At 42.0% G+C, this 27198-nt stretch overlaps 1 protein-coding gene across 9 annotated transcripts in view; it reads left to right on the plus strand.

The window, feature by feature from the left end:
- The window catches only part of FOXP1 (forkhead box P1), a 576958-nt gene that overhangs the window by 404774 nt on the left and 144986 nt on the right, over nt 1–27198 (plus strand). For 6 of the 9 annotated variants that reach the window (XM_040628561.1, XM_040628562.1, XM_040628558.1 and 3 more), the window contains one exon: nt 20556–20657. In XM_040628561.1, the coding sequence (XP_040484495.1) occupies nt 20556–20657 (102 nt within the window). Of the gene's footprint in view, nt 1–2237; nt 3166–20555; nt 20658–27198 lie in introns of those variants that run through there. The other 3 variants (XM_040628556.1, XM_040628555.1, XM_008703139.2) reach the window with 3 other exon arrangements.

The raw sequence follows: 27198 nt of genomic DNA on the forward strand, positions 1-27198 counted from the left end.
CTGTGTTTTTGCTGTCTTAAACTCAGCCCTTCTGTCTATTAAAATCAAACCACTGTGTAAACATTTCAGTGTTGTTCTTGGTCTCTACAATGGCCACGGGGATCAGGTTTCACCTGCCTGCACATCTTCAAGCAATTAGAGCAATTAGCGTGAAGCCATTTCACATTCAAGGATTCAAGGTCTATGGTGACATTCAAGTCCAGAAGTCTGAAAGGGAGAGGAAGCGGCCTGGAGCACGGCTACTATTCCATGGCCCTGAGCAGACAATTTCTCGTTTAAAAATGGGAGCTCTTTAATGATATTATTATGAGGTTTTTAAATGACATATCAAAAGTTGTTTATATCAAAAAAAAAGCCCCAACAGTCATTTAATTATACTAATGAAGGTCTTTATACATGGCAGGTTTTTAAAAAAGACCTTCAGCAGCCCTGAGAAATGGAGGGTTCCTCCTTGCCCCATGGTGGTAGTGACAACATTCTTTGTATAGGAAGACTGTGTCTTAGAAGGTGTAAGGGAATGGAATTAGCATTCTCTTTTTCATGGTAGACCTCCCTGTTTTGCGTAAACATAATAACTACGGCAACATGGGATACTTAGGAGATTTTTGAAGTGTAAGTATTAAAAGTAACTTTTTTTTTCTTTTTAGGTTAGGGAGGAATAGTAGCGACTGTAAGACCCGGAAATAGGGCAGTTCAGAGATCAGTAATCAGCTTTAGCAAATCAGCTGTGTAGGCAGGAGAGAAGGTAACTTTGAAGAACAGTCTTAGAATCCAGTAGGGTTTTTGTTTTGTTTGCTTGTTTGTGTTTTTTACGTGTGTAACTAAGTTACGCAGGGATCTTGTTTGCATGAGGCGAGCCCTTAAACTGATTACATCTTTTTAAATAGGTTAGTACATTTTTTAAATCTACATTGTACTGTTGATTTATTATGCAAAAGGAGGGGGAGGGGCATTTTAAAAAAATCCTAGGATGCTGCAGAAGAGCTGGCTCTGTAGTCCCAGAAGGGTGTGCAGAATCAGGAGGAACCGCAGGCTAAGTTAAGATGTACAATTCTATTTCCCTTTAACTTAATGCTGCCCATTCGTGCCGTGTTTGTTAACAAACAGCTCTGAGGCTGGAATTGCTGGGAGAGTTACCTTTTCTTTATATGTACTGACTTTGATTAGAATAAGAGGCTTATTTTTTAAAGAAAAAAAAATTTAAAAGAAAGATCTTGTGAGAATTCCTTTATGGAATCGTTCTAGTGGGCTTCAAAGCTGCTAGGTGTTGAGCCCTTCTCTGTCTGTAGGACTGAATGCATCTATCTATTTTTGTGACTGAGGCTAGAGCGTTTATGCTCATTTGGTAACTAGCCATGTCAGGGAACCAGAGTCCCTTAGAGCTCTCTAGCCCCATCTCGAACTACTTAGAGCCCTTCTGTGGAGAGACGCTCTTCCTGACCGCCCACTTGCATGGCGTCCAGGCTATGTGTCTTTTGAAACTGCATTGCAGAGCAGATGCAGGGGGTGCTAATAAAATGCAGCATGCCGGACCCTGAGCAAGGTAAGGGTCTGCTTTTCCCCCCTGCCTTTTGGAAGTAGATTGCTAGGAAACCATTTACAGTGTCTGCAACTGGACCAGCTGAGTTAGACAGGAACATTTGAATTGGATACTCCACCCCTCCTAAAAGTGGAGAGGCAGGCATGGATGCGCTGTGCAGCTCAGAGGGGAGGTGAGGCAGTAAACCAGATCTTTCCCATTTTTTTTTTCCTCCTAGCCTAGTCCTCTGTTTCTATGATCTGCCTTTTGAACTGTTTTTGTGGCTGATCAGTTCCACCTAATATGTCTCTTGATTTCTGCTATTGTAATACTCAGGCGACATGCTGTTCTCTTCATTTTTATAAGCTTTAGATGCTTCTGCCTGTCATATTCTGGCGGTTTATCTTCAGCGTCTGGATTTGCTTTCAGACTTGAATGTCTATCAAGCTGCCGTTGCTTTGAATGTGAGATCAAAAGAAGATGAATTCCAGTAAAAAATTTCCTTCCATGAAGAAAAGATTGGGGCCTATGTAAACATCCCACTGACAGTTCACAATGAGTTATTTTAGCCGAGTATTAGCACCTGGATGACAGACAGTCCAGCATTCCATGCTAAATAACAAATCAGTGGCTTCCGTGGCAGAAGAGCATTGCTGCAACAGCAATACATTTTCAGAAGGAATCCTTTTCTTCCTCCTCCCCTTCCCCCTGTTTCTTTCTTTTTTTTTTTTTTATTGAATATGGCTGTTCAGCTCCTCATCTTATTTTTCAAGCTGATTTGTTCTGCCTTTAGCAGTTTACTTTTCTTTACAGTATCTGTCAAGTTACTCGGGTGACGGAAGACAGGACTTTAATAATTAGTTTGGGGCGGGTTAAGGAGTGTTCGAGTAGACAAGCTAGGCATCTGGAGATAAACAGGTAGTTCGGTTGATTGCAGAGAAGGAAAATGTAAAGGAAAAGCAGCAAAAGCAAGATCAAGGGCATATCCCGGGAATGCAGGACGATATGTTCTTTAAAAATACATGTGACAAATTCTTCTAAAGTCTGCAGAATCTGGATTTTCTTTCTTTCTTCCCTGGTTTTTTTTTTTTTTTTTTTGAAAAGCATCCTGCCTATGTAAATGTCACCACAAAAATATCTCAAGAGCAGGTTTCCCGAAACCCTGTCGGTGTGTATTTGTCTGCGAGAATGAGCTGTTTGGCTAGGGCTCGGTCTGGCCAGGGCACGGTTCTGATGCTGTGTTGCTGCTTGCGGACCTGGAGTGATTTAGATATGTGTAGCATTAATAGATTTCTTCAAGGGCTAAATGCAACTTTGAAAATTACCTGCAAGCTCCAACTGATCTTTCAACTTTGAAAGTGAAGAATTACTTGAGGAATTCTTGTGGTTTCTTTGTCATTTAGTGAGAGCCCAGCAGCTACTGTGGAGGCAAGCGTCCCTGAGGTTGCCTACAAAGGGCAATGTTCCAGTGTGTTTTCTCCTCGAGTGTGCTTCAGCCGCACAGCACTTCCTGTTTATTCAAACATCTTTTTTACCACTCGGCAACCCCCGCTTCACAGAAACAGCCAGAACCCATCTACAGCAAGAAGACGGAAATCCAAAGGCAGACAGTGCGAGCTCACTCCGTCAAACTCTTCATTTTCTCTGTAAGTGTCCAGAGAAAAAAAAAAAAAAGGAACATTTTTGCGGGCTTAAACTTTTAAACTAGGGATCTGCTCCTGCGCAGACATTCTCTGGAGGGCAAAATGAGATGATCCAACTTGTTTACTGCTTCCTCTCCCCCCCCCCCCCCCCCACCTCCCTCCTCTCTCCATCAAAGGCGGTTTTCTTTTTAGAGATTCGAGAAGACCGGTTGGTTCTAAGTCCTTGTTAATTCACTCTTGCTTTCAAATGGGTCTTGGGATACAATCAGCTAAGTCAGCAGCCGAGTGTCGTCAGGACGGTTGTATAAATAAGCTTGAATGTAGTTTCGAGCCCTCTCGGCTTATTTGTGACTTTGTTTTTTGTTGCCTTCTTTTTCTTCCTGTTATCACAAGTGGTGAGAGGGTGCAGGGATGGTGGCTTTTGTAATTCTGCCTCTGCAGAATTGTCCTCGGATGTTTGCATCATGACACCGTCATCACTTGTGAATCGGTCTTGATAATATTTGTACCAATTTCATGCCAATAAAAGTCAGACTGCTGAAACAAGCACGGTCATTATCTCATTCATATTACTATTGTTTAAACGGAGTGGGCTGCGAAAGGAAAGAGAAAGCCCGCCTCACTTTCCGCGATGGTTGTTAACTTTGATGTTGGAAAGCTCTTTTCAAAATTCTCATTGTGGGTAATTAGTATGGCAGGGAAAGCCCTTGGACCTGGGCTGCTGCTTCGCTCTGTGTCGAAGAGCGGATGGGATTGCTCTCTGAGTCCTTTCTGGTGAAATGAGTTTCTTAACACAGGGTTTGACATTTTTATTTCAAGGGTTCCACCTTTTCCTGTCTAATGTCGTTGCCCCTTGTGCCTCCCCCCACCTCCCTCCGCACCCCTCCCCCAACCCTGACCCCCAACTTCACTATAATTGGTAAGCCAGGTGCTAATTTTTTTTTTTAACTATGTACTGGTCAGGGAATAGACAGGAAATGGAAAATTAGCTCTTTTGATCTTAAGGGAATTGTTATTGCTCTGAACCTTGTTTGTTAGTCCCCAGACTAAATATCCTTAAATTTTATTGTCTAAAACAGCATCTGTTAGAATAGAGAAAGAAATAAGCTCTGTAGCTGTCTGAACCTCTCATGGAAGAAATACCTAAATAAATTAAATAAATAAGTGTGCGTGTGTTGCTATTGCTATGCTGGCTTTTTTAATGTTCAGAAGTTGTTCTACTTTGCAGGGAAAAAAAATTATGTTTGCGACTGCCTTAAGGACAATTTGTTTAACAGTAGGAGTAATTGCAGGGAAAATGGAAAGAGTGACTGGAGGTATTTACTCAGATGTTAGTGTAGGTGTGGGGGCCGAAAACTCAGTGTGGGAACAGTGGGCTGCTTTTCTTGGTATCTCAGTCTATTTGATGACCATCAAATTTCCCAGCTCGCTGGTTTTGTTTTTTCTGGATGGCATGTTTGATTATTTATCAGAAGGGGAAGGGAGTAGCTGAAGCAAATAAACATGTGACCAAGTTCTGTTTTGTTTTCCACTCAGAAAGCCATGCCCTTTAACAGATATACAGAAAATAATAAATGCATTGTTTTATGATAAAAGGAAATTATATGTGTCTTTTTTTTTTTAAAGGCAAGTGAGTGAGTTAACCCTTGAGACTCAGGAGACTTTTTGGCTTCTGAGAATTTGCCAGGCTTTTTACTGAGAATTAATCTATTGTGTTGTATGGATTTACGGTGCCGGATTTCCCAGGATTAGTTGTTCAGCAGTTAGGCTTTTCTAGATGCTCCGCTTCGTTATGCCTGCCTCAGTAGCTCTACTTCTTCGAAGCACCTGTGTGTGTGTGTGTGTGTGTGTGTGTGTGTGTGTGGACAGATCAGTAGCCCCAGCAGAAGGCTCTGTTCTGACTTTATATCTAAACATGAACAGTTGAGTTAAAGGAAAATATACTGGAGTTTCTGTGACTAGTGTGCAGTGTAATGTATTCGAGGCCAACTTCTGCTCCTCTCTTAAAGGTGCCAGGCAGATGCTATAATGCCAGATAATGACGTGTGCCTCATTGTCCTTCAAAAACACCTTCCAGACTTCAGTATTATGTAACGCATGTGATGATCTTCGGGATTGTTATCTCAGATCGAGGCCTCCAGAGACAGAGGGAAAGGCCCGAATCTATATTAAGTGTAGATTTTTAAAGCAAGCCCGCCAAAAATATAAGTTTGTCGTTGTCGTTTTAATTCTCAGGTGGGGTTTGCCTAACTGTACGCAGATGTTCTCTATACTTACGCTCTCGCTGACATATGTGTGCCCACCAGCACCTTTTTAATAATTTCGAGGATGGTTTTCTATGGAGGCTTCCTCTTTCATCCACATCCTGACACATCCTGAAAAAGTGATGGCCATGATCCTAGCACAGTGCCTGGCCCTGTCGTATCAAGCCCTATAAGTCACAGTTGAAAATCTGCTTCCTTGCCTATACTGTTTTGGAATGTGGATTGGAAACGTGCACACAGAGGGATTCCCTCTTCATTGACTATATAAGGGAACAGTGCAGCCGACATTCAAACATAGCACAGCCCCCACCGGTCTGGCCCAGCATGTATGTCCCTGGGATGTGGCTTTGCTCCGGAGAGGGTAGCGATGGAAGCAGGAGCCTCTCTCCCTCCTCTGTTGTCATCTTGGGTGACTCTCCAAAAGGCAGTTGGGTTGGATAATCATACTTTGTACTTACAGAGCCTTTGTCTGTGAAATCAAAGTGCCTGACTAATGCTAACTTGTTAATACTCAGAACACCCTTGGGACATAGGTAGGCTGCAAAGATTATCCCACTTTTGAGGTGGGAAAATGTCCTGTTGTTAAAATAGTTTACAATTTCCAGGTGTGTCTGTACTTAATGGTCAGGCTAGACCTGGAATGGGTATGATCTGGATGCCATGAGAAGCATTTTTCCAGTGCCATATTCAGCCTGACCACAGGCAGTCTCATGAGAAAGTGTTTTACCGTGAAGAAACTGGACTGGAAAATATAGCGAGTGCGCGGTGTTGATGGTGGGGAGGGAGGAGTCAGGGAAGAGTATTGAAGCTTCATTTTCATCTATTTAGGGTCGAAGTTAGGATTTTGTTGTTGTTGTTGTTAAGATACAGTATGGGCTGGGATTTTTGATTTTTGTTTTATTTCACATTAACTCAATATGATGTTGGCAATTTAACTTCCACAAAAATCAAGTTCATTTGTTCTCTGCTAAGAAACAGACAGTGCTTATTGGCTGTGCAAAGTTGAGTCAGAAGTTACTCTGTCGTTGGGTGCTTTGGGGGCAAAAGAACTGAAACATTCTGTTAACTCTAGATGTTACTATGTGATTCTTCAATTCTGGTGCGTCTTAAGCCTCCCTGCTGTGGTTACTAAGCCAGTGAAAAAATTAGTCATGTGCCATTTGCTGTCTAAAGTCTTTTGTTGAAAGCTTTTTCAGAAGTCTCTAGAGTAGGGTGGTAGTATTTAGGTTTTTTGGTCTTCGGTACTGTTTATTTGAACCTGAGTATAGAAATTAGATTTGAAAACTCTCTCTTAAAAAATGTGCTTTTAATTTTAAAAACTAATTTTCAAAAGACCATCAATAATATGATTCCAGTTTTGCTTAAGGAAATTACTTCCCTTAAGCATACTCCCAAATGCTGACAGTGGTACCAATATGTAGGTGATGATAGGACACTTTATTTTTTCTTTTCCTAATTAATGTAGGCATCCTCCATATCTTCTACCAGGAGCTTATCACTTTCATAATCAGTGATTGTGTGTGAAGTGCTTTTAGAAGCCACTGAAGAATCACTTACTGAATGTCAGACCCTAGCCTGTGTACTTTACATGTATTGATTGTGATGTAGGAACTGTTACCTCCTCCCATTCTTACAGATGAAGGAACCGAGGCACAGAGAGGTTAAGTAACTTACCCAAGGTCACACAGCTAGCAGGTGGTGGAGCTGGGGTTCAAATCAGGTAGAATGGGTTCACATCCAGATAGAATGACGGGTGTTAGCTCTGCCACCACTCCGGCTGCTTCTGGGTAAATGCATTAATATTTCTGAAAGCTAATTTCTTTTTCTTTGGAATTGCTGTGATTCTCTCAAGGTCAGTAATTCCCCCAAGTTCCCAGAGAATCCATATTTCTTCATACGTGAGGACTCAAGTTCCACCTTATGCTAAACAGGGGTTACTGGAAGTTCCAAAAATCATTGTCACACTATGAGCACAACTCAGTGAACACGGCTGCCCATCTGATGAACCAAGTTTTGTTTTTCATCTCCTTTTTAAGGAAGTGTTCTTAATTCCTTGACCAGAGCAATCAAACCTATTTTTCTTTTACCCTAGTCCCTATCTGTAGCATATGCATTTATATTTATATAAGAGATAAAATCATCAGGAAGTTTCCTATAAGATTACCTTTGTGGCTTCAATTCTTCCAAACATTTCTAAATTTTTGTTTCCTTAAAGATCCGTTCTGTTTAGCAAGTAGTTCTAGTTCTCTGCGAATGGAAGAACTCCAAATCCATGGATCTGTGGATTAGTGGCCGTTTTGGCTTGTGTCATTCCTGAAGTACAGTGAAGGGATTCGAATCCAAACTGTGTGACCTTTGGCATATTATGTAAACGTTCTGTTTACGTAAAGCACGTTAGAAGCAAGCCAGATCCACAGTTGGCATTCAGTGTTAGCGATCATCTTGTTGTTCACCAGCAGGAGCAGCGTGAGTACCATCCTCCCGGCTAGCTCACTGTTTGGCCTCGAGGCAGCCATGCCTGCCGTATTGATCCAAGAGTCAAGGCAAGGCTTGGTTAGGGTTTGGTGAGGGTCAGAAAGAGCCAGGCTTGCTCAAGTGCCTTTGCCAGCAGAAGGAGCCAGGACTCCTGGCTACAAGTCATCTGTGTGACCCTGGGCAAATCACAGATCCCTCTTGGCCTCAGCTTGCTTTTGATACAACGAACGGTGTCTGCCTTTGATTCCTTTTGGTTCAACAGAGGATGCTGTGGTTTTCTCATTGCCTCTGTAAAGAGGACAATGACTGGTTTGAGATTACTGGGAAATAGGAATGTTTGCTTCCCACAAAATATATTTTCATAGGTATGGGGTAATGTATTGTAGTGATACGTTATATTTAATAAGTAGTTATCATGTACAGATACTGTGCTAAGAACTTTCTGTGCACACTTCACTCCTACTGCTTGTAATTAACCTCTCTGTTCCTGTGTTTCTGTATGTGTTAACTGGGTGTAATAATTGATTTTTTTAAGACTTATTTTTTTAGAGAAAGAGAGAGAACATGAACGGGGGGGGAAGGGTCAGGGACAGGAGAGAGAATTCTCAAGCAGACTCCCCACTGTGGGGCTGCACAGAACCCAAAGTGGGGCTCGATCCCACGATCCTGAGATCACGACCTGAGCCGAAATCAAGAGTCAGATGCCTAACTGACTGAAACCACCCAGGCGTCCCTTAACTGGGAGTAATAATCCCTTGAAGAATTGTGAAAATTAAATGAGATAATGTGTGTGTACTCTTCAGTACCTGTCTGGTAATAAATAGTCAAAAAATAACAACTTTTATTATTATCTTCCTCATCCCCATTAACCAGGAACCACAGTCATTTTAAGAATACGGTTATTTGGAAATGCAAATCAAAACTACAGGAAGATAGTGCCTCGCAGCTGTTAGGATGGCTATTGTCAAAAAGACAAGAAATAGCAAGGGTTGGCGAGGCTGTGGATAAAAGGAACCCTTACGCACTGTTGGTAGGAATGTACATTGGTGCGGCCACTGTGGAAACAGTATGGAGGTTCCATAAAAAATTAAAAATAGCATTATTATATGATCCAGCAATTCCACTTCTGGATATATATCCGGAGGAAATGAAATCACTACCTCAAAGAGATACCTGCACTGCCACATTCATAGCAGCAGTATTTACAGTAGCCAAGACAAGGAAATAACCTAAATGGCCATTGGTGGATGAACAGATAAAGAAAATGTGGCATGTACGGACTATTATTCACCCATAAAAAAGAAGGGAATCCTGCCATTTGCAACAACATATTTGGACCTTAGGGGCACTGTGCTGAGTAAAATAAGTCAAACAGAGAGGGGGGAATACTGCGTGATCTCACTCGTATGTGAATCTACCTTAAGTAAACCTACAGAAACAGAACAGACTGGTGATTGCCAGAGGCCGGCGCGGGAGCAGGTGGGAGGTGGGCAGGGGAGCGAAGGTTGTCCAAAGCTACAAACTTAAAGTTATAAGATAAATAAGTTCTTGGGAATATAATGTGCAGAATGGTGACTAAAGTTAACCATATTGTATCATATATTTGAAAGTTGCTAAGAGAGTAGATCTTAAAAGTTCTCGTTAGAAGGAAAAATATTGTAATGATGTGAGGCGATAGATGTTAAGTAAACTTACTCTGGTAGTCATTTCGAGATCTCTGTCTATCTTTATATCATATAGATATCACAACATACCAATAAATATGTCTAATCTATCACCCTGCTGTACACCAAAAAGTATGGTATTGTATGTTAGGCATATCTCAATAAAACTAAGAGGAAAAAAGCCTCCAGAGAAAATGTTTTTTAATAAAAGGTTATAGTGGGGAGCTCCTGGATGGCTCAGGCATTTGAACGCCTTGGTTTTCTGCTCAGGTCACGATCTTGCAGTCATGGGATCAAGCCCTTCATCAGGTTTGTTCAGCACGGAGTTGGCTTCAGATTTTCTCTCCTTCTCCCTCCTGCTCTCCCTCCACCTCCCTCTCTCTCTCTCTCTCTCAAATAAATAAATGAAAATAAAATCTTAAAAAAGAGAGATTATAGTGATTTAATGCCCCCCCCCAACAAAAAAGCGAGTGGTTATAGCAGAGTGTGGGAATCCGCAGTGGGTTAAAAAAAACATGGGCCAGCAATCATACCGGGTAGGTGGGAGAGGTGGGTCTAACTTAGATGAAGGCAGAGCAAAGACCCAGGTGTCTAACGCTGAGGTGGGCTGGACTTGTGTTAATTTATGAGAAGAAATCTGTGCTCTCTCAGTTCAGCCTCTCCGTTGTTGGCATCATGAAATGCTTCTTTTGAAAAATTCCACCCTTGGCCCAGCTGAACCAAAGAACGGGGCTTGTCCCTCCTAGGGCTTGGGGAAGGAATGAGCATCAAGGGATAACGGCAACAGCATTGGTATCACAAGAGAAGCTGGATGAACTCGGATAGGTAATGAGGTGAAGCCCAGTGTGAGGGAGAACAGGTGTAGCTGCGTGCATTCATTCCTTCCGGGCCGCCTTCTTGGGGGTGGCCGTCACAGCCATAGAAGCTCAGGCACTACAGGGATTCATGACTAGCATCGGTCCCTTGAGTCAGAGGACATCCGGGAACACTGCTGCTGGAAGGAATTAGATTACAAGCAGAGTTTTTAGGAAAAGTAGAATGTATTAATATTTTCCATTTATTTTTTTTTTTATTTTTTAACAACTCTATGGAGATATCTTCGACATAAATAAATTGTATGTGAATACAACTTGATGTTTTTATACATATGTATACATTGTGAAAAGGTCACCACACTCAGACTAACTTATCCGTCACCTCTACACTGTTACCCTTTTGTATGTGGAATGAGTTTTAACTTAAGAACTATTCTCTTAGTGGGGTGCCTGGGTGGCTCAGTTAGTTGAGTATCTGACCCTTGATTTTTGGCTCAGGTCCTGATCTCAGGGTTGGGAGATGGGGCCCCACGTCGGGTTCCACACTAAGCACAAAGTCTGCTTGTTCCCTCTCCCTCTGCTCCTCCCCCTGCTCTCTCCCTCCCTCTCTCTCTGTCTCAAATAAACAAATACATCTTTAAAAAAAAATCCTCTTAGCAAATTTCAAAAACACAATACGGTATTATTAAGTATAGGCACCATGCTGTGCATAAGAATTCTAGTACATATTCATCCTGCATAACTAACTAAACCTTTGTACCCTTTGACTAACATCTCCCCATTTCCTACCCCCCCCCCCAATGTCTGGCAGCCACCTTTCTACTCTCCTTCTAGGAGTTCGACCTTCTTAGATTGCATATATATAAGTGAGATCATGCAGTATTTGTCTGGAAAAAGTAGAATTTAAATGGAGAAGACACGTAGATGCCTTGTAAATGTGGGCAGAGGAGGGGAGGGCAAATTTGCAGATGTGGCCATAGCACCAAGAATCCTGGGAATGGAAGGATCTGGTTGAAGAAAGCGAGTCTTTTGTGTGGGGAAGTTACATTAAAAGGTGTGATACTGGGAGGACAGACGCCTTTCCCTTCATCCTGAAAACAAAGGACCTGCATTCATTCATGCATGTTTGGCTCTGTAGGACTGCATATCCCTTTGCCAGAATTAACCTGCAGCCATATTTGGTCTAACCAGGGACCTTGGTAGAATGTGAGTGTCAAGTTTGCATGAGACAGTGTTTGTTTGTTTTTGTTTTTCTGTCCTAGCCATTTACTAGACTTGTGACCTTGGACAAGTCACTGAACCTCTCCATCTCATGATTTTTCCACTTTAAATTGGTAATCATAAAACTTTGCCTTGCTTCCCTTCGAGATGTTGGGAACAAGAAGTAAGATAATAAGTCTAAAGGAACTAACTGGTGGAGTGCCTGGCCCATTGTAAGCAATTCAATACATTGTTTTTATTTTAGTACCCTAAATGCAGGGTGTTACTACACTCGCTCCTCTGTTTCTAGATGGTCCTTATTTCTCAAATTGTTATACTAGTGTAATCTTCGCTATTTGCAGTAACTGCTCTGAGAAATGTAAATTATTGGAGATGATGATGATTATAATTTTTGTTCTGGTTAACTTTGGCCAAGAGTGAGTAGTTCCAAATTTTAGATTATTGGTCTGGTTTGGGTCTTTCCTCTCTTTCCACTTCTATTTCTTTTTTCTTTTCTTTTCTTTCTTTTTTTTTTTTTTTTTTTTGTCTTTCATCTCAGCTGGAATGTTGCCTCTAAATTGGCTTTCACTTTTGTTTCTTTCCCCAACGTTCAGGTAAGAGAAGGAAGGTATTTTGCAAAGCAAGGCATTCATAGGACATCCCAAGTATGTGTGACTTACATTACAAGGAGCAAAGGAATACAGCACTGTATTTGAGTAGAAACTAGGTTCAGTGTTAGTAGTAAAATCATAGAAACCTCTCCTTTATTTTGAACATGATTCTAGCCAGATTCTTCTGCAAGCTTCAAAATTAGCAGGTCTCATCCCAAGGTTTGAAAAGATATGAATCTGGATTATTCATAATGAGAGTGGCTGGGCTGCATCCTCATAAAAGACAATTGCAGAAAACAACAGGTTTGTACAGCAAGTTAATAGAACCCTTTGATTCATTTATCCTTGCATTTGACCCCCATATTTTTTACTTTGGGAACTTGGAGAAGAAATGGGCCAATGTATTTCTTTCTTTCTGGGCACAATCTGGTCCTTCCTTAACAAGGAGAAACGGGTTTGATGCCGCACCTAACTTAACATTTTAGACATTTGCTAATAAACTTGACTTCTGTTTTACTTCATTGCAATGCTAGTGTTGCCCACGGTCATGGTGCCCCAGGCTGTGGTCTTGCCGACTCGTTCAAGCTAGACAGGCTCAGGCTTGGGCAGTGCTTGGATGGAATCCCTCCAAAGACAACTCAGGTGCCGGAGACTCGGTGGTGGTGATTCAGCGTCTGGCACCGGCTCCAGCAAGGAGCAGCCAACCAGTGCCTCCACAAGGCGGTTATAGGGCCCTGTGTTAATAGGTATATGGAGTAGGAGTATGATGGTGGGGTTTTTGTCTCCTCTTATAAGAGACTTCAAACAGACTTCCTGACTGTTTATAGCCATTAAACTTATTTCAGCTGATTTTGCAAGAGGATCATAGATATCCTTTTTCTTTTTGTCTCATGAAAATTCCTAACCTTTACCTTCTTTGGCGGCAAGTATCCTCTATGCGGATACTTAAATAATAGAAATTACTCATAACTGCAAGTAAATATAGGGTTTTCTGACCCCTTTCTGCCCCTAGGTTTCCTTTGGGGGTGGGACTTGTAGCAGAATGCCTCCTCCTGTTTAGGATTTCTGATATTTCTGTGTCCGTATCTCCTGTACTTGGGGCATGGGATCATGTCTGAGCCCTAGGGCATGAATGCTGGCAGATCATGGCATGGCACAAGAACACAGTGACCCAGTTCTGTTCTCTTTCATCCCAGTTCTTCTTTAAAAAAAAAAAAAAGAGGGAGAAAGAAAAAGGAAGGAAGAAAGAAGGAAAGAAAATACTGTCTGTCATCTTTTCTTCTAGGAAAACACACTCTAATTGATTGCCAACATTAAAAAACTCCTAACTCCCAACATACCCCTGTCAGGTCTTTACCTTATTTGTTACATTTTAAAGTAAAGCTGAAGTGCAGAACTCAAGTGTTAAGTGTCATAGCAGTGATAACCGTCCTGTGTGAAGAACAGAAAGTCATGTCGGTAAGGATTTGGGAAACCCGGCTTGAGTAGATCTGGAAGGTGGAGGTCCTGGTTGGTATGGGATGATAAAGAAATTGCAGTGGTCCAGGTGGTGGAGGGATGCTGTGTCCTGGCCCCATCCCTTCCCACCCCCACACCCATGGATGACACTGCCCGCAACCATACCTCCTTGTGCAGGTGGGACCATGTCAGAGGTATCTTTGACCTTTTCATTTCCTGTCCTTTTGGATTTCAACTCAAACACATAATGTTCCAGTTCTGTAGACATGGGGTTGTCTCTACTCCAGGTTTTCATCATGTCTGTCTAGATATTGTCTCATAAACTCATTTGCAAAGACTGGAACATTCTGAGAAATCCATCTCTATCTAAATATCAGCTATTATGGAATGCTCTTGGAGTATACAATACTTTCTCCAGCTGCTAGAACTCTGAGGATGGGTGGAGCAAAAGGGAACCTCTCCCTTTTAGGTCACTGACTCAAGTCCAGTATCCCAGCTGATCTAAGGCTTTGCTGCCTGCCCCACCTGCTCTGAGCAGGGCTGGGTGGGGATGGGGGTCAAGTCAAGTGAATCAACTACCGATGAATGTTCAGAGTGTGCACCCTTATTTGCATTCTCACCAAGTAGACCAAACAGTGACTGGTGCAAAGAGATTGTTAAAGGCTCTCTGATGATTTTTTGATGGTTGTTACCCCCATATATTAAAATTTTAATGGGGGAAGTGGGTTTTCTTTTTGTTTTTTACTTAGGACGCTGGTAACATGACTCGATGGTCTGTTGTAGTGTTTTCTTTCTTTTGGCATGTAATATTTACACAATCACTAGAATCAGAATCTTTCCTGGGGCAAATCCCTCTATGAGATTAGCTTCCTTTTCCATTTTCCTGTGATAAGCAAGTGCTCCATTTGTAAATCACTTTTTTCCTCCCTTTGGCGTTCCTGTTGGAGAACCACTGCTTTGGAGTGCTGTTGATTCTGTATGAATGCATCTACACATCTAGTCCCATCAACCACTGTTCGTTCTTTTTTTAAGTGACCCACAAACGTGCTTTCCTTCCTGCCTTGGAGTGTTTACTGTGTCTAAAGGAAGGAGGTGATGGAGTTTCTCTGTATACTCAGTCCCAGGTCTGGCTACAGAGTGATCCTTAGATTGTGTTAAGTGATGAGTACTCTTATTAAGGTGGTAGTTAGTTGCTGGGTTGCACCAAGATAGCAGATTATTTTATGGGGGGAGAGAAGCTCTCTAGAGGCACTCGAGGCGCATCAAGAGGTTGAGAAATATGGACGAGAACATAACTTCTTCCTTCCTAAGCTTCCCATGCTGCTTTTATTGCTATCTCTTCCCCCCACCCCCATACGCACAGTGACTGTTGATTAGCCTGGGAAATTATCTGAGAAACAGGTTTGATCTTGAGGGGTGGGGAGAGTCTAGGAAAAGAAATTAGAGGAAGGGTGGTTGACTCAGAGCAGCCTTTGAAGCTGGAAGTGGGACAACTTGTCAGGGCAGACAGGAAATTACCGACTTCTCTCCGCTGGCCAATAGCACATGCTGTCTTCATTCTGATGGGGTTCGGGACCTCACACCCAATTGAGGAGATTCACTCTGAACTGGTGTAAATGATCTGCGAGAAGAAACACATAGTCAAAGTTTGCAACTCGTTTTAAATAGTTTCAGAAAGAGGAGCACACGGATATATTTTGTGTTCACGTCCCAGTTCTTTCTGGAAAATCAAATAGGACTTTTAGCTTTAAGAACAGCAAATTAGTAAGGTCCATGCATGTCAGCTAACTCCTAAGCTTATTTTGGGCAACCGATTGCAAGCTTTGTTTTTATAAAATTGTGTCCAGTGGAATCTTCGGGGAATCTCAGAATACAGATAGCAACCCAAGGCACGGCTTGGCACACTTTTCCTGTACAGGGCCAGATAGGAAATATTTTAGGCTCTGCGGACCATACGGTCTGTGTTGAAAGTACTTAACTCTGCTTTGTGGTACAAAAGCAGGCATAGACAGTATGTAATGAAACAAACATGACTGTGTTCCAATAAAACTTTATTTGTGGATACTGAAAATTGAATTCCATGTAATTTTCACATGTCACAAAATATTCTTCCTTTTATTATTTCCCCAACTATTTAAATAAGTAAAAACTGTTCTCATCTCATGGGCAGAACACAAACAGCTGATCAGAGGGATTTGGTCCATGGGCTGTAGGTTGCTGACCCAAGACCTAAGACATTGCAGTTAGTCATATTTTTGAGGGACCAAGCATCGGTGCTTATCTCAGGCCTCGTCACCAAGAGATGTGTAAAAACTGGTATGAAAGTTTTCTCCTTCTTCCAGTTTACCTTATGTATATGTGTATGCTTATTCAAATCACATTTTATATAAACTTACTGCCGTTTCTTAAAATATGGTAAACATGTTTTTGAACATTGGCTACCTTAATAAGCATGCTAAACAGGGGGATACCTGGCCCCTAAAGTATAAACACCTGCTCTGAACTCCAGCTATAAATAGCTCAAAAGTTGTAAAGATGCTTATGTGAAGCATAATTTGTAAATGACAGATGGCACTTGCTAAGAAGGTGAAGGCCCTCAAGAGAAGGACATAATTTTGAACCAGTAGCATTGAAGGTGTGTCAGAAATGCCCAGGCCCCAGTTAGCATAAAAGCGTGGCCTGCCAAACTGGCAACCAAGCACCCACTCCCTGACTCTGAGTACTCTGAGGTGGTTGTGGCCCATAGGGCGTTGATCCTAAGGCAGTTTTGACCCCTTGTGCCGATCGGGGCATAGGTAGTGAAGGCAGAGGGCGCGGCTGGCCAGTCCACAGATGAAGACAGTACGTGCACACCTTCCAACCCTTTCCTCTGTTAGCTCACCGAGCCATTTATTTTATCTGTTCAAGGAAAATAGCTGTGAGTGCCTGCATCTTGGCTTTAAGTGCCTGGTTTTATCGGTCACCCCCTTACTATGACATCTTCCAACTACGTCTTTCTTATAACCAGAGCCCAGCACTCAATACAGCACCAAGTTGTCCAGTGCCAAGCAATTGTCACATCTGTTATAAAGGAAGTGTTGACTCCACCCAGCCCAGGCACCGCCATCAACAGTAAAAGGTCTCCAGAGATGGGATGGGACCTTTTAAGTTATTTACATTAGCATTTGGCCTGGAACTTGAGTCAGACTTGATCCTTGATTCTTAAAAGATAAATTCTTTCATTTATTCATATCCTTTCTCTTTCTCTCCCCACCCCTCACCAACCCTCTTTTCTTCTCCTGCATACACACACAAACACATAGCCATGCATCTGTGTATTCTGTATCCAAAGGATTTCATTTATCTTCAAACAGGATATTGTAACTTCTCTCCATATGTGATTGAGATATGGTTATAAAAATAAGAAAAGTCCATCCTCACTCTTCAGTTGTCTTGGAACATATCTCTGAGACTGACTATCAAATAAGCATGTGTGGGTAACTAGTGGTCTCTGGTGTGGTTTCCAAAGGGCATCCCATCAGTCATTCCAGATTTTCTACTGACCAACCATGAATGCAACAATAAACATTTTTGACTCTCTACAAGCAGTAATACCAGAGATTCATATTATAAATTATGGAATACGGCTCATATTATAATGATAATGCTCAAATGTGTAGTCTTGTACACAAGGATTTATTTCTCTTCTTTTTTATGACAGTTTAAAATCTAGATCCAGTGATTTATATACACTGGAAATCGGAAAAGCAAATGCCCTTTGGTGGTTGATTTCACAGCACTTTATAAGTTCTAATAAATTATCTTTTAATATGCTTGTTGAGACCTCAGTTGATCTGGGAGTGGGAGGAGGACAGGTTTAACACTTTGCTCCAACTTTGTTCCCATAATCAGGATAAGGCCAGGAAATTATTGTGGAACAATCCATAACATTTCAGATCAAGGTGAATAATTTATACTAGTGTTGCCTCTCCATCCCAGACATTTGAAGTTATTTTGCGTGTTTGCATTCATTTTGAGAATAAAAGTTGGAAGCCAGTTTGCACCTATCTCCATCTTGTATTCTTCTCTCTTTGGTAGTTTGACTGAAATATCACTTGTGTTCCTACAAGTTCCCAAAGCCTTTTCTGCCCTGGGCTGCTGTCTTTGATTATCTTCTTTAGCGGGGCTCGGTATGAAATGCTGTAAGGTAGCTGGAGTTCATTACATGATTATTTAAGTTCATGTGCTCCAGTTGGGTCTAAAAAACGACGTTGTACACCCAAATAGCGTCTTTTCTTAAAAACCAGTAAAATAATCACAAGGATTTCACTAGCGAATTTGGGAATGTATACCGCCAGCTCAGTAAACATTCCCTGAAAACTTAGGTTTGAGTCCTATACTTTCTTTGGTTCAAGTGCACTTATGAGAGCATAAGAATAGTTGTGTGGTGTGTGTGTGGGGGGTGTGTGTGTGTGTGTGTGTGTGTGTGTGTGTGTGTTTAAAAAAAATCATGAAATACCATCCCTTTTGCCAAAATGAGGATTTCACTGTACAGATTCTCTGAGACTTGGTTATTTAAAAACTGAATAGCTGTTCTCCAAATACTTGGTGAAACATGGTAAATAATTTTAACAAAGATTTGCGACCGTGGTGTTTGCGTCATTTTGCTTTGCTTTGCTTGCCCTGTTTTAGCGACAAATGTCTCTAACCTTTCTCCTCTTCCTCACCATGTCTTTCTCTGCACTCTCTCTTCCTTGCCATCTACAGTTCCTCCACCTGCTTTTCCAGCCAGCAGCCAGACCCTTCTTCGCTGATCTGTTCATTACTCTGGGAACTCTGAAGCAAGCACTTAGAATACGTGGCGGTTCCCTTTCCTACATTAAAAAGCTGTAAAACCCTCCTGTGAAATAGTTAAGAGAACATATATAGTAGGAGGAGAGGCTTTTGCTCCTGCAGGCACCTTGCAAAGGGGACTATTTTTCTTATATGATATAAATGAAATCCTCACTCTGCCCACTTTTACACCTACGCATGTACTGAGCGTCTCCAAGGAGACAAGGAAACCCGGAGTCCAGTGATGGTGAATCCTCCTCAAAGACAGCAGGCTGGAGTCTCGGGCAGCTCTCCCAGGCGTCTTGGCTTCCAGATGCCCCTCTCAGACAGCCTCTCTTCTGGAGGCTCTTCCAGGCAGGCTTTCTCAAACATGTCTCTCCCTTCACAGACGAAATAGCCTGTACATTGCATCTGAAGGGTTGGTGGTGGTGAGTTCTGTAGGCAGAAGGCCTCCCTGGGACAAGGGGGTGGGTGTCATAGGGAGGTGGGACAGGAAGGTTCCGTCTTTCCCAAGATCTTTTCTTGGTCATCTGTTTATCTGTGCGTCTGTTTCATTGCCTCCCTTTGCGCCTTTTAGACACAAAGGCACCGCTCAACCTTACAAAATGTCTAAAAAATACTCTTTGTTACAGTAGTACCGTTAGGAGCTCAGTTGAGTGAAATGGTCCTTTTAGAAGTGCTACTCTTGCTGATTCAACACTTTCAGGTGTCTGTTCATGAACAGTCATCTTGACCACTCTCTTTTCCCTTCCCCCCTGAGTTCAGTGCCCAGGGCCCTCCAGGACATCCTACCTCTCCCTCATTCCATGGTGTCACTGTAACATTTTGGGGAACTTATAGACATTATTTTCTTACATAGATGAAGTCTTTGTTTCTCCTTGAGGAACACTCTACCATCATAAGTCCATCGTGCACGCTTTCAAAGATTTCTAGTATCAGACCCTTTTGCTCTGGCGACCACATCTCCCTGTTCATCTTCTTTTAGGCACAAATAATCAGTTACCATATAGAAATTATTTTTGATGTAATCCCCAAGAAATCTCATTCTGTCTCTAAACTCTAAGCACATCATTTGATGAACATTCTTGACATCTCTGGCACATGAACATTCTTGGTTCTCAGCCAAATTAACTCAAATAGCCTAACTTCTCATGTGATTTTTTAGCACGTTGTCTGCAAACTTCAGTCTTCTGTTGCTGATCCTGCTGCCCTCTTTGGAAAGGTGTGGCTATGATTTCTGTTAAATTCTTTGACAGTAAATGTTCTCTTGAGGGTTTCTTGATGACACTTTTTTTTTTCTTTTTTATTTTGAACTTTTAACAAAGTTTGGTCAGCCTGTATTCCGCACTCGGGAGGACTCTCCTATTTACCTTTGCTTTATCCCCAGTTCAAATGACTGCTCGTTTCTGCCTTTACATAAAGACCACCTATGTTATGAGCTTAAAAGAGGTGTTTTGTATTAGGCATGATCAATTTTGTTTACAGACATAATGTACCTTTCGAGTTGACCTAGAGGTCACGTTTGCTACATTTTTTTTTCTTACATAATCTCTCCACGTCACCCTGGGTATATCTTACCTGTTTCGATCTTCCTTCCCACATACCTTTATCCATAGCGTGTTTCACCATTTAACGTCTCCTCTTTATTTGGGCTCAGAAGAGGTCAAAATCTTACTTTTGCCTTCAGCTCTCAAGTTCCCCCAAGAAAAACTGGAGGATGAAGGTGCCTCCAAAAAGAGCCCCTTTGTTGTCTCCTAAATTTGTGTCTGTGGTCCAGGTCTTTCCTTCCTCCGGGTCGCAGTCATTCATGCTTCAAGTGACATCAACATCGATGGTAGGACTAGAGCATCTGCTTGGATAGATGGCGAGGCCTAAAGAACCGGCTACGCCATTGACTCCATCTAAGAAAATGTAAACCAAATGTGGAAAGTTTCCCGACTTAGACTGGTGGGAAGTTTTGTTTGCTGTTTCATTTGCCTGGAAATGCAAAAGCCAGGATCCCATCCTAACATGTACTTCCTGGAATCTTTGATGTGAAGGAAGCCCCGAACATGGGTACTCACACAAACATGTTTCTTCCATTTTTCCTTCCAGGCACTTCAAGTGGCCAGACAGCTTCTCCTCCAGCAGCAACAACAGCAGCAAGTTAGTGGATTAAAATCTCCCAAGAGGAATGACAAGCAGCCAGCCCTTCAGGTGATCATTCTTTTTTGAAAAAATTGACATTATACATTTTGGGAGAGCTGATAAGCCATTCGGAAGTGGATTGTGTTGGGAGTTGCAAATCGTGTATGAAAATCTTCTGCAGAAGGTGCATTTTTTAGTTGAACCAGCAGAGGATGACATTTTGGGGGGAAAAAAAGGTCTATTCAACCAGGAGTGTGGTCGTTGGGAGGAAGATCTCCTAATGAGTTGATATAATAGGAGGATGAGTAGTTGCAGGTGTGGGTTGCTTAAGAGGCACCATGTAGCACCAAGGAGACAAAGGTCCTAGTACTCAAGATAGGTCACCCCGTTCTCTCATGATGGGGCTGGAAACATGATACCCCCCCACACAGTAACTTTAGTACAGTAGTTTTCAACTGGGGGTGATTTTACCTCCCCCCCCCCCCCCCCTGCCAAGGGACAAAGGCCAGTATCTAGACAATTTTTGGTTATCCCGGGGGCAGGGCATGGTGCTCCTGACAACTAATAGGTAGGGGTCAGGGAAGCTACTTAACTGATTCTACACGGCACAGGAAGACCCCCCCACAGCACAGAATCATCCGTCCCAAAGCGTCAATAGTGTCAAGAACTCTTAGGAGGATGGAGGAAGATACCGTACTTTTCATATACCCAGTCATCAATGTCATACATACTTTGCTCTTTAGTGGATATGTTCAGAATATTCCTGGATCATTAATGAAAAATGGCAGGTGATTTTTGTGTAAAGGTATCAAAGAAGACTGTTTTAGCAACTTCTGATTTCAGGCCTCTTAAGGGCAGGGGCTGATGGAGTAGGAAAAGTGTGTTCATAAAAATGTAATTTGGATTTTTGACTTGGAGTTGAAATTGTAGTAGACATTTTGAAGAGACTTGACGGGGGTGTTTTTGCTCACATCTGAGCCGGGGCACTTGCAGGGACTACGTGATTCCGCTGCTCGCATAGCTCAGAGTGGGCAGCCTCCAAACAGAAAGGGAAGATGAGTTGGGGACAGAACTTGTATTTGGCAGCTGTTGGGCATAACTTGGCGCCGGTGACTTTGACCATGAGGTCAACCCAAATTCCAGCTTGTGTTGACTTAGATCAGAGTGAACCAACATCAGTTGCCAGATTATCCTGCAAAGACCTAACTGACCTTTGGGGAACAGGTCCTGGTTCTTGTACATCAACTCGGGAAGCCGTCACTGTCTAGGGCAAGTCTGGCACTAAAGTAACGCTTCATGGGAACAGTTGGGTGACCACGTGCGTTGTGGACTCACACTTTCAAAACCGGTTAGTTATTTGGTAAATCATCATCGCCAATCCATAGGCCTTTTCATGTGCGTGAATGCTGGGGACATTTTTAATGAGGTACGATGCCATTGAGGTCCCATGTCAGGTGCTATAAGAAGTGCTTTGTTGGGCAGATGTCTTAAGAACAGCTCTGGAGGATGAAATATGACTGGGTTGACCTTTCAGCTGTGAGCTTATTTGTCAGGATTCAAATAAGTTGAAAGGATCAAACTGAACAGTTTCCGTAGTCAGACTGGGAATTGTGTTTCAGAGGTCAGCTGCGGAGGCCACATTGCAGATTCCAGAACATAGCCAATTGTTGGTACATATTAAAGTGCTGGGGCATCTCCTGCAGACAGAGACACAATTAAAATTCTAATTTATTAATGTATACAGGAAACTAGCCCAGCCTGTCACTCAGTGATTCAAATGACTGTCCATTCTTTTTACCTCCCTCTTGGAGCTCTAACAGCCTTAAAAATACTGTGAGTCCCCTTGAATTTATCAGGCCTCAAGTGCATTGGAAAAATGACAATATATTATTGGGGGGAGGTGGGAATCTTACACGTAGTAGAGCTTTGGTTAGGGATAATTTTAAAAAGTACACACATACACAATCTGTCTGATGCACTGCTCTTCAGTATTGAATATCATATGTAATTTTTTTATACTAGACTTATATTCCCTCATACTTGCTTTTTAAAGACATATGGCATTTTTAGGTAACTTCTTTTCCAAGAGGAACGAAGTTGCTCGAGGGCTAAATATATGAAGTAAAGTTTCAGGGGATTTCCTTTTGAGGGCTCTTTTTCTTGCCCGTTATAAGGTTTTTAGCCACCAGAAGAGTATGATACAGAGAGCTTCATTTTTCTTGGCAAAGACAGTGTCAAAACCAACCTAACACATTCTGCTGAGCACTTCAGTCTGTATAAAAAGTGCGGGGCGAGGGGGCCATCTTGAATGCTGGTTTTGCTAAATAAGATGTTTTGAGTCCCTTCCTACCCCTCCGTGGGAGAGTTGACAAGCATAGAATTTAGACCAGCCTTAAGAGTTGATTGGGGGGGAAAAAATAAAGAGTTGGTTGACTGGTGGGGTGTGCGTGTGTGTGCGTGTGTGTGCGCATGCGCGTGCCATCATAGACTGCGTCTTGTCGTCTGCCTGGTAGGGTCATGCAAATTCACCAGGCTTTATTAGGTTGGCTGGCCTTCCACCAACAGAGAGGAGAAATTACTAACCTAGGTCCCGTGGTATACTCCCTCCTTATAAACATACGTATATAGATTCGGTGGTTCACGGAAGGAATAACCTTCACGTTTAAGGAGATCTTGCCGTTCCATGTCCTCGTTGGGGCCTCTCAGCCAGTGTGGCTCTGAAATGAAAGGGAACTCCTATAACAGACCTTAACCGTGTTCATTTCTGTTCTTCGTACCCTTCATAACCACACCGAGAGACCTATTTTAGCAAATTTCAGATCTTCCGCATAGAGGAAGGCTTGACAGGGAAGAAGAATTTGATCTGCTGATTGCTTGAGGGAAAAAAAAAAAGGGAAGAAAGAAAGAAACCCAAATCCTCAAATATACTGTGACTTATATTTTAGGCATATCTCACACTTCCCTGCTTTATGTTTGGCAGCGTTCTCCGGTTTCACAGGCTGATGATAACAAACAAAAGAGAATGGAAAGTTAGAGGAGGCTCTAAGTGGTTACTCGATAGAGATCACAAAATGTAGTCAAACATCAGCAATTTGGACTAATTTCAGGAAGATGAGAGTAAATAAGAGAGAGAAACACTCTCTCCAGATACACATGCAGAACTCAATCTGAGCTGGCCGCGTTCTTGGGCGACGTGTGGTTCACGTAATGCAGGCATTAATTGGGTATAGATACTGCTTTTGAAGTTCTTAAAAAACATTCTACTTAGTAACCTAAATCGCCCCTTATTTAGTCTCTTGAGTTGCCTTGCAAATTTTTTATGAATGATACAAATGAAAACTGAAAATTGGCCCCCTTGTAAATTCAGAATCGGGAGGATCTGAATTTATTAAATGCGACTGGGTGACCGTTTCTGGATCAGCCTCGATGCACGGGACATCGTGCTGATGCTTACCCACGCCAAACTGCCAAGGGTACAGACCCTGCCTTCAGGAGGCTTATGAGTTGTAAAAGAATTAACAAGGTTTTGCTGCAGAAAAAGAAAATTATATGTGGGTAAAAATAGTAGGCTTGCTTTTATAAATATTTATATGCTTCTGAAGATTGCTTAAACAAGTGAAAGAAATGCTTAACGGTGCAGGTGTGCTCATAACCTCGAAAATGTGTAACTTTACTGGCTGAAGATTAATTTGTGAGTAGATGAGCAATTTTATTGATCGAATTTTGGAACTTTGACCACCGTTTCTGGGTAGTAATTCATTTTGGTTCTTTAAGCATTTTAGTTGTTGGCACGAGTACATAAACTGGAAAGAAATCAAATGACACATTTTCTCCTAAGAAAGTAAAAGTACATGTGTATTCTGGCAGCATGAAAGTTAGGAAAGAAAGTAAACCTTGTGTGTTGCTTACAGCGGAAAGCTGACCACAGTTTCGGGCCGTCTATAAAGAATTTGAACTTGAAACCAGTCATCGGAGATTTTCCCCTCCTCCCTTCCCCTCCCCCTTCCAAGGTTACATCATGTGGGAGCCCCTCATCCAGGAGGCCACTTCACTGGAAGGAAGGGTAGTGAAATCTGGAAGGGCAACCCTGTCGTCCAGTTGGAAGCTCGGGATTATAATAAGGACTCCTGCTTAAAGCGGAGGAGGTTAAAGTCCAAGATCCAGCAGGTGTTTTTTTAGCATTTTTATTTGCAGTTATATAAAACATGCTTTAGGCCACATTTTTGCTTTGCATTAATGCCACATATAATCTTAGTACCTCATATCATTTCTACGTTATTCACTAAGGAATAAATTGGTAAGAGGAAAACCTTTAAAGGAAACTACGATTTTATGTTGTAGATAGTGAAATGGAATGGTTTTGAAATACTGACCCTTAAAAAATATCCCTATGCACGGAATTAGTAAAGCGGATAATTTAGGAGAAGGAGGCAGGTTTTTTGGGTTTTTTTTTTTTTCTTGTTGTTGTTGTTTTTTCCTTTAATGTCTGGAGTTAGCATCGTCTAGAATTGGCATCCCTGACCTTCAATTGATACGAAGTGTTGAAATTTTGGTACCTTTTTAAGATGTCATTGTTACCACATGACTTTGGAGAGTCCCCAAACCCTAAAAAATAAATCTTGATAAGAAACAATAAAATAGAAATGATGCTTTAAAAATGGTTATTAAGTCTTACAGATTACACACACCATTAAAAGTATGATAGAAACAGTGACCCCGCCCCCTCAGGAAAAAAAACACAGCTGCACACAGAATTTTGTATCCAGTTATAAGGGTTTCCTGAACCTCAAGAAATCCGTCCTGTGACCCAGGTCAAATACTCTTGCTTTCAGATTTTTTTTTTTCTAAAATAGTATGTTTTGTCCTTGCCTCCAGATTTCTGATCTGAGTTGTAATGAATTAGCTCACTTTTGCTATTTTAGCTTCAGCAGTATCTAGAATGAACCTGTGTCCCAGTCCTTCTAGGCTATTCCTGGTCTATGGCTGGTGCCGGAGTGTAGTTATTGACATTTCTCATTCTTCTAAAGCATCCCAGTTTGGACATTTAATTATATGCTCACCTTACCTACAATGCATCAAAGCATTACAATTCAAGTGTGATGCTAATATTTTAAATGTAAGCATGTCTTTGTCACCATTTGCATATGTCACGTAGGCAAAGATAATTAATGTTGAGTTAGTGCTGAGTGTGGGCCATCCCCATAGCTGCCCTGTGATATAGGAAGTGTCCTTAAACTGCGCTGTGGATGAGGAAAAGTAACTTACAGAGGTCCCCTGGCTTGCTGCAGAGCACACGGGCAGGTCCAGCACCAGGATGGGAAGCCCGGTATTTTAGGACCACAGACAACCAATATACCATCAGGAAGTTCACCGTCGCTGCCCCTTCCACGTACATTTCCTCGGCATCCACGGAGCGCCCTGTTTGCCACAAATAAGCAAATTCTTATATTTTCCATAGCGTAAGCAAAAATAAAACCAAACCGCCAAAATCCCATTCCACTGTGAGTATCAGGATTTCAATTAAGAAGACTAAGATCTGTGTCATTATCCTAATTGTCGCCGTGTCTGTGTGTGTGTGTCTCAGCGGTGAGCAACAGCAAAGAAAAGTTATTTGTCATTCTCAGGTCTGAAGTGCTCTTATGAGCTTCCATGTGTTGGAACATGGAATGGTATGTTATAATCATTGTTGGGGCTAGGAGGTGGGGAGGGACAGGGAAAAAAACATACTTGACTGGTCAAAAATGTGTAAATTGCTGACAAAATGACACATGTAATTAAGAGTGCTCCTACCATTTTACCTTGTGGTTTACACCTCCAGTGTTGAAAAAGAGAGCGACTCCCACCTCGCTAATTACCATTATCACTGAAATGCTAGGGTTGGAGTCATTAGTTCCATGTGCATTTAATTAGAGGAAGGCTGAAATTGGATTTAACTTATTACTTTTTCATGGATCACTTTCTTGTCATCACTTCAAATTGGATTGCAGCCCCAGGTAACTAATTATGAGAGCCACAGGATCAAGAGTGAAAAAAAAGGTAATTAGGAATAACACTGTCGGACCCTTGCTGGTCGTCCACTTGTGCTTCGGAAAAAAGGAAGGAAAAAAAAACCCCGAGCCGTATTTTGTAGTGTTACAGATTAGGGAGTTAGAGGTAGGCATGGTTCCTGGGCATCATGGGAGTCTGTCACCACCCATAGTGGCTTCTATGATATACAACTGAGTTGAAGATGTCGAATCGACATGGTTCCACAATCAGCTCCTTAATACCTAGATTAGACTTGTAAAAGCAACAGATCGGTTGTAGGTATGAGGCATCTCAACAACTGTGTAGTCTGGGGGCCTCACATATATGATTACAACAAAGCTGTCAAGAAGCCTCTGAGCCAAAGTACAGAATATTTTAAGTACAGGGAGTTAGCATTTAATGAACGTATTAATGTTCCAGAAACATCATTCATATCTGACAGGAAGACATATCAGTCAGCACAACAGTAAGGTTTAGGGTTTGTACATTGGGAATTTTTGTCAAAGTTTCCAGCAGACCGTAATAGTCAGACCATTTACTGTGCTTCTGGTGTGTTCCCTACCCCACCCCGATGTTGGGGATA

Source organism: Ursus maritimus, unplaced genomic scaffold (genome assembly GCF_017311325.1).
Source record: "Ursus maritimus isolate PB19 unplaced genomic scaffold, ASM1731132v1 scaffold_14, whole genome shotgun sequence".
Lineage (NCBI taxonomy): Eukaryota > Metazoa > Chordata > Mammalia > Carnivora > Ursidae > Ursus > Ursus maritimus.